The following is a 17,540-nucleotide window of genomic DNA, read 5'->3' as shown; positions in this document are numbered from 1 at the left end:
CGTGCGGAGGGGTTTGGTCAGCATGTAACCCAGGAGAAGTGGCAGTGGAGTGTCATGCAGGCAGTGATTGTGCTTTGTTGGAGGTAGTGTGGTGCTTAGCTAAGGTATGCATTGCTAATGAGGGCTTTTCAGAAGTAAAAGTTGTTGGGAGGGGGGGGGGCACTCTTGCCGGTATTGTGGCTTAATAGTGGGACCTGTGAACTTGAGATGCAGCCCAACATGTAGCCCCTCGCCTGCCCTATCCGTTTCTGTGTCGTTCCCATCACTTTCTTGAATTGCCCAGATTTTCACACATGAAAACCTTAGCGAGCATCGGCGAAATACAAAAATGCTCGAGTCGCCCATTGACTTCAATGCGGTTTGTTATTCGAAACGAACCCTCGAGCATCGCGATAATTTCGTCCCGAGTAACGAGCACCCGAGCATTTTGGTGCTCGCTCATCTCTATTAAAGAAGCTAAACAATATAAGCCTTGTGGAGAACAGTCTAATTCCTCGGATTACTGTCTCTGTATTCACTCTCTTCTCTGATTTAGATAATACAGATGAATTTGTAATTACAGAAGATGAAAAGTTTCTGTGCTCTCACCTCTGACACAAAATCGTGTGAATGAGTAAGAGATTTAGCGCTAGAGGTGGAATCAACAGCTTTTGTATCGTAATTTCATGGCACACAAACGCTTTCTCCAGACGTAATTCAAGTAAATTAAACCCAAGGTCAGTGAAATTTCAAAGCAAGAGGTTATATCGAAGACAGAATGTGACTGTCAGGAAGAAGTAGCTATTTGCCCTTATTAAGTGTCAGATCACCAAGAACAAGAATGATTATTATAAGCCTGTGTTTGTCCTACATTCAGCATACGTGCCAGGAAATTGTAAAAAAAATAGTCAAAGAACAGAACAGAGGTCAGGACTGATGGATTTCTTGAGTAACACGGTACTTGAAGATATAGTCAGAGACATAGTGAAGGAACAGAGCTAAAGTCCGGACAGTCAGATTTCTTGCGTAGTTGAGAAGCAAACCAATGGGGCAAGGCGGGCAGCAAGCAGAAGAATCGTAGTCAATAAACTAGCGGAAGACAGAAGTGGAGAGACCAGGAAATCTGAGTAGGACAGGCATGCATCAAAATCCAGGAGATCAGTTACAAAACACTTTAGCACTTTTACACAGTAGAAGACTAATTGCTCAGGCACCCTGCAATGGGGTGTTTTAAAGAGACCGGACCCATCCAGATTGGCGGGGGACTGGAAGACTGGGATGTTGGGCGGGCAACGGGAGTGTGGAGAGAAAGGAATGCGGCATCTGCAACAGGAGACTCAAGGAACACGGTGTTTGCCATGGCCAACGGCAGGTGGAGGTAAGAGACACCACTGACAATAACTAGTGGCTATAACATATGAACTAAGCTTCTCTATTGCCATCTCGAAGAAAAAAAAAATTACCATGTATTATACATTTTATAGTTAACATTTTAACATGGCAGCCTACAGGCAATGTATACCACTCTATGGACATTTGGACTAGTAGTTCGCTGTACCTTATAGTTTAGCTCCATTCACTTGAATGGAATGAGATGCAATATCAGATATAGCCCACGGACATAGGTGGCACTGTTGTGGATAAACAACAGACCCTCTTTTGTAGTCCTAGACAAACTCCTTTGAATGCTAGGGATGCATCGCAAATCTGTGGGAATTTGACAGTTTTCTTTTTTTTACTTGGTTTTCGAGTGGAGATGGTTCTTGATTCCCACAAACAGCTAAAAAAGAATTCCACTTCATGAATATAAATTAACTTTAATAAGAAAACTAAAATTCCATTTCAAGCAGTCAGTGGAAATGTCTACGTGTGCTAAATAATGATATTTGAAAGTGTAGCTATTCTAAACTGTAATTGTATGATTGGCACTTAAAAAAAGAGTTCCAGCTCTAAATGATTGATGACCTATCTTAAGGTGCATTTAGACTGAAAGATGATCGCTCAAGAATCACTCAAATGGCAGTTTGAGTGACGGTTTTGAGTGATCATCTTTGCATAACTCTTAAGTAGCTAATTAGCTACTTAAAGAGTTAAACACAGGCGGAGCAGGACACCATTGATAACTCTGAGAACAGCAGCTCTTTTGTATATGCAAACAGCTGCTTTGTTCTCGCATTTATCAGAGGTGTCCTGCTGAGCTGATAACTCAGAGAAACAGCAGGAGCGCTGACAGATCCTTTGTTCTCCAAGCTTTTAGCTGGTATCCTGCTGAGAAGTCCCAGCGGGATACCAGCTGAAAGAATGCTATCAGCGCCGCTTGTTGAGAAAATCAGCATGCGGCGCTGAGAACAGTCATAGGTGATTTCTAGCTTGCTAGAAATCAACGATGAACGAATAGTTTACGAACAGTACACGACGGCCGCGCGTTTAGACACAACGATTATTGCTCAAAAGTCTAAATGGGCCTTTATGGATAGATCAACAATGGTTGATTGGTGGGGGTCTGCTGCGAGGGATCCGCTGTTCACAGAGTCGGTGTTACAGGGTATAGATCCGAAAGCACACAGTTCCGAACATTGTGCAGTGGCCAGTATGGCATGTTGGAGCAAGAGATGGTCTTTGTTACCGTTCCCTGCTCTGGCTTGTAGAAGAAAGCCCAGATTAGGTGATTCTGCTCTGTTTCTTCAGAGTCCATGAAAGTAAATCAGCAGAAAATAAAAAATATATATTTTAATACCTCCATTAAAACCAAGAATAGTTTAAGAGTAGAGTAATGTTTTGCAGAAGCGTCTTCTAATGCTTGTAAACATCCCTGCCTTTCCTTGCATTGACTAAGCGTTGCACTGAATCTTTTACCCTTGTGACCGTTCATCAGGGCTCCTTACACACAAAATATGTTAATCTTTGTCTTAATCTTACTCTATGACTGCTGAACCACCGAGATAAAAAAATAACACAGGCAGTATTTTAATCTCCTGTATAAAACAGTCTCGACAGAGTCAGACTAATCCATCGTATTATCACTGGGAAAAACATAGAACTCCTTAACTCTTCAGTCCCTAGAGGTTTCTGTTGGAGAAAGATCACTATAGGTGAGCTGAGGCTAAATTAAGGATAAGTTTTTATAAACAAAAAATTCTTATTGATCTTTTCTTAGTGGTTGGTGTAAATATCTGAGTCTATGGTAATGACCCAATTATTTTGGACAGAAAGAAATCTGTGCTTATAGTGAATATTCAATTTAGACTACACATCTTAATGTACTCACTGAGGGGGGTCATGGGTATTTTGACCCCACAGTTTCTTTTCAGGGGTTAATGCAATTTAGAGAAGAAAAAATAAAAATTTCATATTTTTGCAAATATGTCATTTTAACTCGTTTAGGACCAGGCACAGTAAATATACGGCACCTAGTCCTGGGTTTAAAGCCTAACCGTATGTAAAATTATGGCGGGGATTTAAGCCTCTAGGTAGTCAGAGGCAGGATGGGTTGTCAGCTGCTAGTAACAGCTGATAACCCGGAGGGTTTTTTAGCCCTTTATGCCTTTTCCTTTCCCGAGTACACAGCGCTCAATGAGCACTGTGTACTGAAAAGTGAAAGTGGAAGTGTAACTTTCATCACGGGAGCCAGGGGTTCATGTGACTGCCGGGATTCCCTGCTATAGAAAAGCGGCAGGGTCATACTAGACCCTGACCAGCTCTCCAGTACTAATATCACTATAGGGGTTGTTTTCCCCTGTAACTGGGCTCCTATGGATGCCCCAGCTACAGTGGGAAAGTGTCAAATAAAAAAAAAACAAAAACATGTGAATGTCTTCAAGAGGTGTTACATGACGTCATGGGGGACATAGATAGTAAAAACATAATTACATACATAGGTAAATAAAAATTACATAATAAAACAACAATATATACATAAGAAAGAAAATAACACAAAGCCGACGCCAATCAAAACGTATGAAACAAAATGAGGAATCCGCTCCCATATGTTATTTTAGTGTAAATATACTAATTTAAAAATAAATAACAAGAAATGTTTAAAAAAAAATCATTTTTTTAGCTTTTTACCCCCAATAAAACTAAAAAACAGAAAAAAAAGTCAGTAAACTAATATAAAAAGAATAGTTCTATACGTCACGGAGAAAAAGACGCAGCAAAATTAATTTTGATAGACGCAGCAAAATTAATTTTGATAGCTAAAGGAAAGGAATTAGGGCAGTAAAACCACCACATGGGTAAAATCCCTAAAAAGTGTCTGGTCCTTAAGGTGCAAAACAGCCTGGTCTTTAAGTGGTTAAACACGAACACGATAGGACAGCGCTCCTCCTGGCAAAGGGAGCATCTAATAGATAATGAAAGAATTAAATATGGACTTACCCGGTGTCAAGTGGGGCCCCTGGTAGGGAGCTCCACCAACACCTCCACGTCCAAGTCCGCCTTATATCAACCTTACATAGGTGATCCCTCTAGTCCTATTATCCCAATAGACTATCGGGAGAGCTGCGGAGCTTCTGTGTCCCACTCCAAAGTGGGACCCACTGGATACAGATGTGCAAAAATAGAAAAATATGCCCGCATTACAGGAAAGACTGAGGGAAGGTTACCAATAAAATAATAACCTTCTTTATTAAGGGGTTAAAGACAGGATTTTTTTTGCACATGAAAATGAGGATTTGCACCTCAAAATGCATACCTATGTTTGTCCTGTGTTCAGAAACATACCCATTGTGGTCCTAATATTATGTCTGTATGCATAACCGGGTCCAAACCGAAAACAGCAGCCAATGGCTTTTAGACATTTTGCCTGAAGGTGTTTCAAGCCCCATTGCCCACTTGTAGAGCCCTTGAACTACCAAAATTACAGAGAATTCCCACAAATGACCCTATTTTGAAAACGAGACCCCTTAATTAATTCATCTAGGAGTGTACAGCGTATTTTGACCCCACAGTTTTTGAATGAATCTAAGCAAAGCAGGAAGAAAAAATTATGATTTGCTTTTTTTGTCAATTGTATCATTTTAAAAACTGCTCTTTTTTGTACAGAACACATATGAATGAAGACTTTCACACCAAAATGGATACCCCCATTTGTCCTGTGTTCAGAAACATACCCATTGTAGTCCCAATCTACTTATAGCACACATGGCTAGGCCTATAATAGAGGGAACACCTGTTGGATTTCAGGGCACAACTGAAGAAATTCCAGGCCCCACTTCTCACTTTTGCAAAAAAAATTGACTTCCTAAAAATAATCCCCCCCGCCTGTGCCCTTTTTGGCGTTCCCTAAATCTTAGATAAAAGTAATAATGTGAACTGTGTGGTATTTCTGAAAACACGGGTAATTACGGAGGCCTGGTTGGGATGGGCACACGGGGCAATAAAACCAGGTAACCCTCCTTCTCCCATGCTTGCTGCAAACCCAGTAACATTTCTCTTCTCTCGGCTACTCATGCTAGCCAAGAGTAGGGGGATTTTAAATCTCCTGGGCTCCCCGGCTTTCTTCGTATGTACCTGACATTTTACGTCTGGCGCGGATGCGCAGAAGACGGCGTCAGGTCCTGGCAGGACCAGAACGCCGCAGGAGATCATGGAGGATGTAGTTGAGTACTTTCAGCTCCCTTCATGGATCCGATTCATGAGGGGAGCTGAAACTTCGACTTTAACTTTTTTTTTTTTTACTTTTATGCATTTGCTGTTATCCATTAGATAACTGTGATCGCATGACCAGGGGTTGCGCACCGTGCCCCCCCCATGACAGCTCCAGGCTCTCGGCTACCTCCGGCAGCCGATAGCAGGAAAGTGTGACCCGCACAAACCCTGTGGCTTTAAGCCCCATGGCGAGTATGTTTTTACGGCCCTGGGGATTAAAGCCCGGACACCCAGGACGTGAAAACACATATGGGTGGTCACTAAGGTGTCAAGCAGTTCAGGTAGGCTTTCTATCTATCCTTTTAGCCGAAGAGTGTTACCTGGGGCTGGTCACCCGCGCATGTATGTACAGCGCGCCCCACATGGTTTTTACTTCATCACCGGTGAGATAATATATATATTGATTCTATGGCTTTAGATTTCACCTCTCCTCTTTAGCTATGTTATAATTGGTTTTATTATTATTTTACCAGCTCAGGGCAACTTTTTATGCTTTTGCGCTACTGTGGTGCCGTTATAATGGATGCTTATGCATATTGAATCTGGCATTTATTATATTCTCCTAAGTTTTGGACTAGCTGTGTTATTGTTGATTACTACTCGCTTCTTTCACCTGTTTGCGCACTGAATTGCTGTTGTAATGGATCCTTTTAAGTTATGATGAGTTTTTCACAAGTTAATGGCAAGGTAGAAGCCATTATTCAGCTGCAGCACCGGGGTAATAGATGTCTTGGCACGGATACCTTTATGGTTATTTTATTTATGAGTAATTATATACAGTTTTTCAGACAGCATTATGGGGTTGTATTCTCATACAGATAAGCATTAGTGGAAATGAAATTGCAAAATTATAGTGATAAATAAAGTAAAGTGTCCACCTAAAAAGGTAGCCGGCATAAGGGCAATAGAAAAATTACAAGGCTATGGACACATCTGAACCATTTTTTTGACCCATGGCATCTAAAATGTACATGAAGCAACTTTGCTTCATTCAGTCACATACACATTTCTCCGAGCTACATGAGAAGTTACAAAGGACAAAACAAAAGTGGAGGGGAAAAGGAGTACTTTAGCTAAAGGCTCTTTTACATGGAATGATTATTGTGCAGGATAATTGTTGGCTCATGCGCAACTGAATGATAATTTTTTGATTTAACCATGATTAATGATTGAACGACAGATGATAATTCGTTGGCCTATCATTCGTCATTCATTTCACGCAGATATAAAAACCTGACAATAATCAGCCGTGTAAACAGGCAGTCACACAAGGGCAGGTGTCCGGAAGAGATCTCCAGAGACTCCGCCTCCATTGAATCAATGATTATAATTACAGCAAAGCACAAGAGTGATACTCTTTGGGACAACTCCCAACTGGTGTATCCCTTGAGCCTTGACAACTTATCTATTGGGGTAACAACTCTAACAAGATGGAGGGGTCTGATTGTTACAGGAAGATCTAGCTCAGTGTTTCTCAACTCCAGTCCTCATGGACCCCCAACAGGTCATTACAGTAAGAACACCTGTGGCAAGGTCTGAGGCACTGACAATAATTACATCACCTGTGCAATACTGAGGGAATCCTGAAAACATGACCAGCTGGGGATCCCTGAGAACTGGAGTTGAGAAACACGGATCTAGCTGACTGCACATTTTTCTTACAGTGTCCACTGTTGGGGAAATGCAGTATTACATGTTGTCTATTTAAAAGCTTTGTGCCAAGTTATGTATAGAGTTATACCCTATCCATATGATAGGGAATAATTTTATGATTCGTGGGGGTACGACCACTAGAACCCCCATTGATCCCGAGAAACAATGGATCCAGTTGATCACAGAGTGAATGCAGTGAATTTTGTGTAGGCACACCGCTACTCGATTCACTTCAATGACAACTCTGGAGATTGCAGAAGTGCTTGAACTCGATAATCTCTTGTGCTGTCATTAAAGTGAATGGAGCGGTGGCATGACCTCTGCTGCATTCACTTGGGGACCAATCAGACCAATGTTCTAGGGTTTGGTGGTGGTCCAATCAGTTAGACCCCCACCAATCATAAAGTTAATTCCTGTGTTATGGATAGGAGATAACTTAACTTGTCAGAATCCCCTAAAATGAGTGGCCGACCATGTAGCACATAGATGGGTTGAGTCTACCACCAACTCCCAGCTTGACTCTAAGTCAGTTTCACATGAGCGTATTACAGGCACATATAACAGATCTACTAACTCGAACCTAGGGCATCATAGGAATCTGTAATGCTCTGAGTTCGGGTCAGTAGATAGGCAGGATCAGGCTGTGATATGCGCGTAAATGTACCCACAATATGCTCATTAGAAACAGGCCTTTGAGGGGCATTCTATCATATCCTCTATGATATCCATGTTTAATCAGGTTTATGAACAGGAATTATCCTTATGGCCGCTTTAATAATTAACATTATTTGCAGGTCAAAAAATATCTACAGACAATTAAAGAATTTCCAATATGTATTCTGGGGAGAGTCACACTCCATTTTCTCCTTAATGCTATAATAAGCTTACTCTGTGTTAAATGAACATAATTTCTTTTAAAACCACTCTGTGAACATAATTGGAATCATTTAATTATTTTAATTAAAATATGTTCTGAATTGCTAGCAACAAAATTGACTGACATTAGTAAAGCTTTGGTTTCTTCAGCTTTGCTAAATTAAATGCTGTCAAAAAGAACACGTGCCAAATAAAGAGAAGTGTCACAATAAATAATCTGCTGCTGCCAGCAGAAAGGCTTTACCTGGTCCGATGCAAAATGATGCAATTACACCCAGAATGCAGATGATGCTAATGTAAGGCACCCATGGTGCGCGGTCCTATTAAGAAATGAAATAGCACTTTAAAAGACAAACGCACAAACAACCATACATTAACTTACAGCACCACTACAGATATGAAGTGAACGCAACGTCTGTTCATTTGGCATCTGGAATTCTGATAATGCTGTACTTTTTTTCTGGTGCAAAACTCCGAAATAACATAACATTTCACAAACACACATAATATATGACACAATATATTATATAAATAGTATTCTGGTTTTCAAAAACCTAATTTTCTACAAATTAACAAATTTCGTGTTCCCCCAAACAGTATTCTGTATCAGAGAAGCACGTTTTTGTCCCAAACGCATACTCTATGTTATGGTATTCTGAGTGTGCTCAGGTCCTCTAAAACTTCACAAATACCGCCAACCGGGTCAGAGCACATTCTAAGGATGCCCATATACATTAGTTAACTCTCCCAACCTCCCTTTCCACTCCATATACATGCATGCTCAGTTCATCGGAGCATGCATGTGTTTTCTATGTAGTGAAGGGATAAAGCCCTTGCCAGACCTATCTGGCAGCAGCTTTTCGGCCAAGAACACAAGAATTAGGTATTGAAATCCAACTACCTGAATCAGAAGCATAACTTGAAGCTTCTGGGCCCCAATACAAAATCTGTAACAGGGCCCCCAACTATAATGCTTTATTCATAGTACTGGGCTCCCTATATGGAGAAAAGAGTCCTCCTGGGCCCGGGTACAACAGCATCCCCTATAGTTATGCCAGTGACTTGAATATTATCTTCTATGAAATCTGGCAACAGGGAGAGTCAGGGGTCTCCATACCCATTAGATGATTAGCTAGTCATTCCAATCAGCCGTTTCAGCCGATCTACATGTAATGTGTATGACCACCCTTAGTCTATAGGAACATTCTGCAAGAAAAAGCATTTGTATCTCTGAATCAGCTGCCAGAAGGTAAGTAAAACTTGGGGTGAGGGGTGCTTTCAACCTGTACAAAGCTTAGAGTATGTTCAGATGGGTGCAGAATGTTTACAACAGATTTTGCGTAAAATCTGTATGAAACCTATAGTACTGTATGTATGGCAAAGGGGAAAATCCATAGGGTATGTTCCCATGGCAGAATTTGCCATTACATTTTCAGTGCGAATTCCACCTCTAAATACCATAGTAAAATTTGCGGCTTCCTACCGTGGTTTTTACCGTGGATCCGCACATCTGTCAATGAACTAAATCCGCATACAAAATTTGGTTGTGTTTCCGCACGGATTTCTGCCGGAATTCTGCATGTGGATTTTTCCCGTTCACAGGGCTAAATCTGTATGAGGATCTATGGCAAAAAAAATGAGGCAGAAAACTGCAAACTTTGCCAAGGTTTTAGAGGCAGGATTCCTGCAGAAGATTCCACAACAACCTCCACTGTGTGAAGATATCCTTAGAATAGCCTAAAATCTGCGCTAATCATTTTCCACCGTCTATATTGTTATTAAAGCTCATTTACTTATATTGTATTGTACTGAATATTGTTGCAGAATTTCAGTGTAGAATCTGCACCAAAAATCTGTACTAATTCCACCATGTCTGAACATGATAAGGTGTCCTCTGGAATAGCTTGAATTCAATACAGTTCAATATACAGTATTATTGGTCTTACACACAATGCAAAAGGGTAAGCACAACCCAGAAGTACTGTGTAAAATCAGTGACATTATTATCTTATGCCATTCTATTCATATACAGAGAAAATTCTTACCTGTAAAGCCAATGATACAGTCAGTATTGAGAAAAACAGTGTCATCAACCCAAAACCACCAATAAGAAGGACCCTTCTTCCAAGTTTTTCAATTGTCATTCCCTGGAGATATACAGATGCACAAAAATATTCATGTAGTTACATAATATTGACAATATGTACCATTATATAGTATCGTATATACTCGAGTATTAGCCGACCCGAGTATAAGCCGAGTCAATAAGTTTTACCACAGCCGGCGTCTGTGTCCCCAGCGCGATGGTCTCCCCGGCGGTGCGGCAAGCTGTGAATGATCGAGCGCCGGCTGTGATTGGCTGGCGCTCGATCCAATCACAGGGCTTACTTACACAGCGTTGATGGCGGGGGAATTCAAAGCCGAGCAGGGAGATGGCAGCGGGGAGAATTCTCAAGCAGCTTGCCGCACCGCCGGGGACATAGATGCCAGCTGGGAGGTGAGTGTTGCGCTTTTTTTTTAACCTCACAAGAGTATAAGCAGAGGGGGGCTTTTCAGCACAAAAAAGTGTGCTGAAAAACTCGGCTTATACTCGAGTATATACGGTATTAGATATGAGCAAGCATACTCGCAAAGAACAAATACTCGAGCGAGTATTGTCCTTTTCGAATACCTGCCGCTCGTGAGAGAAGATTCCGGTGCCGGCGGGGGGTGGCGGGGGAGAGCGGAGGAGAACGGGGGTGAGAGCTCTCCCTCTTCCCTGCTCCCTCCTGCTCACTCCCACAACATAGTGCTCACCCCCGCCCGCACCCGAATCTTTTCTTCCAAGCGGGCAGGTACTCAAAAAGGACAATACTCGCTCGAGTATTTGTCCTTAGCGAGTATGCTCGCTCATCTCTATACAGTATATCATCAAATTAAAGGCTTGATATCACTAATTCTGATATTCAGCAGATCAATGGGAGAACCTACGTTCAATCTGATCATCATGGGCTCTAAGATGGATTGATGATCAAGTAAGCTGAGAGTCAGTTGGCAGCACATTCATTTTTATTTCAGTGCTAGCTCAGGTAATGGTGACAACAACCAAATTGCATCCACTATTATCAATACCATTAAAACAACATACTGAAGTTCACAGATGACATGTAACTTCATCAAATGACTAGTGATCAGTGACCTTTTGAAAACCAAACCGTAAACTTCACCACCTCTAACTGGTGGGTAGCACTGTCTAAGAGCCGTAGAAGCCCTAGGGCCGTATGTAAGTACTTTTGTTAATGAAGAAAATGAAGGGAAAAAAAGAAGGGAAATGAAGGAAAAAGATGAAGAAGAAAAAAGATGGAAAAAGAAATGTAACGTCTTTTTCCCTACCTCCTCTTTTTACTTGTTCTTTTTCCTTCTCCTTACTTTTCACTCTTCTTCCTCCTACAATTTCCTTTCTCTTTTTTTAGTGGGTATGGTTGATACAAATTGCTCGAGATTTTCGTTCTTGTCAAACTGAACTTTTAGTAAAGTTTGACCAGGAACAGGGTTTGGCTGTTTGGGTTCACTCAATACTATCAATGACTATACAAGGTCAGGAGAATTGGCAACAATACCTTGAAGAAGTGATCTGTATATTTACTAATTAACCAGAGGCAATGTGTCCCCATGCTAAATGTGTATCAGGGGCACAGGGCCCCAAATTTACCAAAGGCTATTTTCTGATGCTGCAGAAAGCCTTTAGGCCCAGGCGAGACTGTTATTTTGGCACCATTGCTACTTCCCTGTGCCTAGCCTCTGCCTAGACCTATCAGGCCATAATGCAATACTGTCAACGCAGCCAAAGAAAAAATGGATGCTGATTAGAGATGAGTGAGCATACTCGCTAAGGGCAATTGTTCGATCGAGCATTGCCCTTAGCGAGTACCTGCCTGCTCAGGAGCAAAGATTCAGCGGGGGGCGGGGAGCTGCAGGGGAGATCAGGAGGAACGGACGGGAGATCTCTCTCTCCCCCTCTCTCCCTCCCCCGCTCCGCCCTGTTCATGGCCGCAACTCACCTGTCACCCGCGCCGGTACCTGAACCTCTTCTTCCGAGTGGGGAGATACTCGCTAAGGACAATGCTTGATCGAGTAATTGTCCTTAGCGAGTATGCTCGTTCATCTCTAATGCTGATCAAACTGCGTCAGTCGACTTATGATGAGCTTTGAGCTATTGACTATTTCATGAAGTATGCTATTGAATTTTTTGAAGAAATGAACAACAACTCTGGAATCCTGTGTTTGTAACAGATTACTGAGGTGTGAATTAATTCATTGACAGCATACTAAAAAGTGCAGAAAAGAAAATCATTGGAGAATGTGTTTAATGGAATGAAAATTAGTGAGAAAGTGATTCATCCTCAGGGCAGTGGATGAGATACCAGATACACTGCACAGCATAATTAGGAAGGGGGGCTTCAAAAGTTGTTACTTTCTAGACTGCTGTTCCCAAATGCTAACATGTATGCCTGCTCAGCGTACACAGCATACTTGTTACAAAGGACTAGTTACAATATTACAGCTTATTGCTGAGTAGAACCAATAACTGTAAGAAAATGTCAGTTTTTTTTACAAGTATTCATATAGAAAAAAAACAGCAGTGATGTAGTGAGGGGCATCTGGTGATGGAGAGATGTGTCATGATTACCAGCACTAGCACCACTTATTGAGTGTCATGTCCAATACCCTCCAGAAGTTTGGAAACAACTATTAAAATGGTTAGTAATAGTCAAAAATATCAATACTTTGGGATGTTCATGTTTATTGAGATACAAAAAAAGAAAAACAAACAAAAACAGCTCAAACATTGGAAATGACTTCAAATTTCAGACCCCTCAAAATATCCACTCTAACTGTATAATGGCCTTGCATACTTTCACCATACATTGGATCAACCTAAAAGTTGTTCGATTGGGATACATTTTCATTCTTGGTGGAGAACCTCCCAGAGATGTTTTTGTCTGATGATTTGCTTTTTGAAACAAGGGAGGTTTCCAAATTTCTGGAGTCTACAAGATTTAGCAATGAAGAAGACTTCTTCGCCGTCTCTTGGCTGTGAGGCTGGCATAGAGAGCTACATGCCAAATTAAGGACCCCAACAAACTGACATGACACAAAATTGGGGAAGATTTATCAAAACCTGTGCAAAAGAAATGTAGAGCAATTGTCCATAGTAACTAGAGATGAGCGAGCACCCAAATGCTCAAGTCCGCGTTATTCGAGTCAAGTTTTTCGTAAAATTCGAGAGCTCTACTCAAGTAACGAACCCCATTGACTACAATGGGAGACTTGAGCATTTTTATATGTGGGACGCCTGGTGCCAAGCTTTTTTTTTCTTTTTTCCCTAGGTTCGTCTCTCTCTCTCGCTCTCTCTCTCTCTCCTGCCTGGCAGACAAAAAAATTGCCAATGACACGCGCTGCGTCGCAGTGGGGAGGGGCTAAAACAGGCACGTCACAGTGGGGAGGAGCCAAAAACTGGGGCGGGGTCGAACACGGCTTGATGCTCGTTCGAGTAAAGAGCACCATCGAGTACGCTAATACTCGAATGAGCAACAAGCTCGGCAGAGTACGTTCGCTCAACTCTAGTAGTAACCAATCTTTTTTCAAAGATAAAATTGAGCTGGAATGTGATTGGCTGCCAAGAGTAACTACTCCACTTTCCTCTATATACTAGATTTGATATTCCCTATTGTGACGTCAGTAAATGGATTTTTCGAATTGTATACGTATTTTAAATCTGCTGGCCATGCAGAAAACAGTAAATCAGCCTACATTCACCCATCCCAGCTGAGTAGGTGCGTCAAAAAAATCACATCTAAAAGAACCCATGGTTTCCAATGGGACCTTTCAGAGGCAAGCTTCACCCATGACACGCAGTCATGTTGCCTTGCCCGCTGCCACATCAGAGAGGAGCACTGCCACTCAGGAAGCTGCAAGTGTATGTTGGATGCCTTCAGAGTAAAGCTGCCTTTAAATGGGACCATTATCGCTCAAAAAAAAAATCGCTGGATTGTTTCAATTAGAACAATAGTTCAGTGTAAATATGTCCAACGATTAGCGATAATTTGTTCGCTGATCGTTCATTTCATGCAAGCATGAAAATCCTCGTTGGCTCTTTTGCTAATCGTCGATTTAAATACCGATCATTCAGTCACTTCCATTCACTGGTTTTCATTCGTCCGTATACACAAGCTGCAAGAGCGAACGCTGACATCATTCGCCCATTTGCTCGTGTGAACCATAAACTGTTCTGCCTAAAATCACCCCAGAGCCCCCTTCACAAGGGCGTATTTGTGTGCGCAAAGTTTAAGCGTGCAATATGCAGAGAATAGAACCCACTGACGTCAATGTATTTGTGCACATATTTCCTGCGCGTTTTGGTTGCGCAAGAAGAACCGCAACATGCTCTATTTTCCTGTGCATTTGTTCACCCAAAGTCCCCATAGAAGTCATTGGGGGTGCGCAATATGCTAGCAGATGCGCAAAACACTGCATAATTGAGAAGGAAAAAGAACACATCTGGAACTCTTTGGACTAATTAGCTATTTTAATTGGTGCATTTTTCTTTGCCGAGCGCAAATGAACATACCTTGTGGGCGTTAACCCTTTCCAATCCACTGTCTGACGTCTTCCTACATTCTGATTGAAGCTTGTACAAATCCAATGTCAGAAGACGTCCGACAGGGTATTCTTACCATCTATTGCCAGCCACTGTGCTGTCGGAGCCTCTCTGGCGCACACACACCGGCTTTAGCCAGCAGATGGTACAACAGCAAAAAAGAAAGCCTTTTAGGAAACCCTGAATCCAAAGTTGAATTGGAAAGAGTTAAAAGTACAGTAAAATACACTGATACGCGCAAAAAAATCATAGTTCATACTGCAAGTACTATTATAATCATGCGCGATACGCAAGAAAATAAAGCATGCTGCGTATTCTTTTGCACAAATGAAATGTGCGCGCAAAATATGCTCATGTGAACGAACCTATTGAAATGAATGGGTTTTATTCACTGCGCATTATGTTGTGTGAGTAAGTCCTAAGTATAAAAATAAGCTTGTATGTCTCTGGGAGGGAGAGAGGTTTACGCAAACAAATATATTGCAGGAGGGCCAACGGGGCTTGGTCACACATACACGTGTATTTCGGCTGTGGAGAGAGAGGTTTGAGGGTTGTTGAAGTGCTGGGTGTGATTACACTGTGACGGGGAGAAGTTTTTAAAAGTCTTTTGTAAAATTTTTTGAGAGAGGTACCCCGAGGTAAAAAACGTTTTCCCAGGGGTGCCCAAGGCTAAAAATGAAACACTGCTGTAGATACAGGAGCCTTAAAAATATATATTTCAATTGAAAAAAACGTGTTTTGCTGTCATCTAATTGAGAAATCTAATACCCAGGAGAGGCACAGACCTTTGGGGGAGTCAGGAAGTTAGAGGCACAATGGAACTAACCCCATTCTTCTTTTCATATGTGTTTTCAGCTAATCACATAAGTAGAGCGACTCCTTTTTGGTGCTCAACTCCTGTAAGTATTATCTTCATAATCAGGAGGAAATACAATATGCACAGCCATTTCTAAAAGATCTAGAGCTTCCCTAGTAATGCCTAGAGAGGCAAAAAGTGTTGACAGTTCCTCTTTAAAGTCTTAGATGTAAAGTTTATAAAGTTTAGAAAACATTTCTTTCCCTCAAATAGTTTCCATTTCATTGTAACTTTTTCAATGAATAAATTTTATATTAAAATCAACTAATGCTACAAAAATGCAAGAACATTTTGTTTTCCCTTCACTGCATCCATAATGTGCTTTTAATAGCTAGAAAATGAAGACCAGAAATACATACATACAAATTAAACATATTCAATAAATATATATATACGATAGTTTGGCACACAATAGAAGAGATTAAATGAAATGAGGTTAGAATTAGAAAGTTTGAGTTATTCATGCCGAAAAACTTCCTTCTGCAATTATGCCGCCAGTAACCTTCAGAGGAACCAAGTAATATATGAGTCACACAGGTACAAGAGATGATGCACATGTGCACCATTAATGACTTTGCATCAGTCCATTTAGAACTGCTTTACATAATTTCAAACTCTGTTTACCTTCAATAAAGTTATGAGAAGACTTAAAAAAATTGTTATTCATGAACCACATGACTGCTTTAACCTGGAAAATCATTACCTGCATTTAAGTATTGGTTGGTTTACCTTACAGACCAGTGGTCCCCAACAAGTGATTGGCAGCTACAAGTGACTCTCGACCCCCTGCTGTGGCTTGCCATAGGAGTTCTGAATTATCGTTACACAGGTGATCGGGTTGAGAAAAGAGTAAGGAAGATACCAGTTGTCCCATATTAAGGGGGAAATTCTTTATTGACTCCAAATCTGGCAGTCAGAATAAATCCGTGGATCAATGTCCCATCTCCAAACATCCAATACTGATGACTTGCAATGTTGTGCTTTTTTGCTTTTTTTTAAATGCATCTAGGCCCTCCTTAACCCGTTCAGTTAATCTACTATCATACCTGGTGGCAGAGATTTCCTTAGTCTCACTGCCCTTACAGTAAAGAATCCCTATCTATGATTATAGTGAAACAGCTTTTCCTCTAGGCATTAGAGGATGCCCCCTTGTCATAGTTACAGGAGTAGGTCTAAAAAGATGATCTGAACTCTCCGTTCTGCCAATATATTGGTCCAGTGCAAATAGATCACCTCAAAGCCAACTTTTTCCACAAATGAGTAACCCAAGTTTGATAACTTGGATAGTATAATACTAGTGTCAAATTTTGATCTGTGGATATTTGGAAATTCGTGATTTCTTTTATCTCCACATTTAATGTGTCTCTCTTCCATCAGTAAAAGTTGAATGTATCTTGCAAGATACATAAGGATGGGACCCCTGTTGTGGACCCAAGGCAAAACTTTCTTTTGCAGTAGAGAGCAATATCCCTTACCATTTCAACCCCCCTCTCACCCCCCCAAAAAAAACACATTACCAGCTGAGTTCCCTAAACTTCTGAATTTTAACTACTAACTAAAAACAAAAAGATGCGACTTCTGCTGTTATGGAACTAAAAGTTCTCAGCCAACTTTAAATTAATGCACAATAATTTGCAAAAATGCAGTGAGGACAATCCCCAGTGGATTTGCTCACCTTTCTATACTCCATACATTATCTATTCAGTTTCCCCTGCCAGTCTACTGAAGCACTCGGAAATCTTTATTTAATGAGTACCGTAATTTAGGCTTCAACATATCTGAGCTGATGATGTTTTTTTTACTTTTCCACTGTTGCAATTCAATAGATGTCATTTTCTTGATGGGATATGGCAGAAAATAATTACCAGATGGTAAATTGCCCTGCTT

General features: G+C 41.1%; 1 protein-coding gene across 3 annotated transcripts in view; it reads right to left on the bottom strand.

Moving 5' to 3' along the window:
• Nucleotides 1–17,540, bottom strand: part of SLC2A9 (solute carrier family 2 member 9) — a 293,866-nt gene that overhangs the window by 92,698 nt on the left and 183,628 nt on the right. For all 3 annotated transcript variants that reach the window (XM_066573278.1, XM_066573277.1, XM_066573279.1), the window contains 2 exons: nt 10,203–10,304; nt 8,402–8,477 (listed from right to left, as the gene is read on the bottom strand). In XM_066573278.1, coding sequence (XP_066429375.1) covers nt 8,402–8,477; nt 10,203–10,304 — 178 coding nt within the window. The remainder of the gene's footprint in view (nt 1–8,401; nt 8,478–10,202; nt 10,305–17,540) is intronic.

The sequence above is a fragment of the Eleutherodactylus coqui genome, chromosome 7, assembly GCF_035609145.1.
Source record: "Eleutherodactylus coqui strain aEleCoq1 chromosome 7, aEleCoq1.hap1, whole genome shotgun sequence".
In the NCBI taxonomy this organism is placed as follows: domain Eukaryota; kingdom Metazoa; phylum Chordata; class Amphibia; order Anura; family Eleutherodactylidae; genus Eleutherodactylus; species Eleutherodactylus coqui.
The sequence above is the reverse complement of the archived record's forward strand: the minus strand, read 5'-3'. Positions and strand labels throughout refer to the sequence as shown.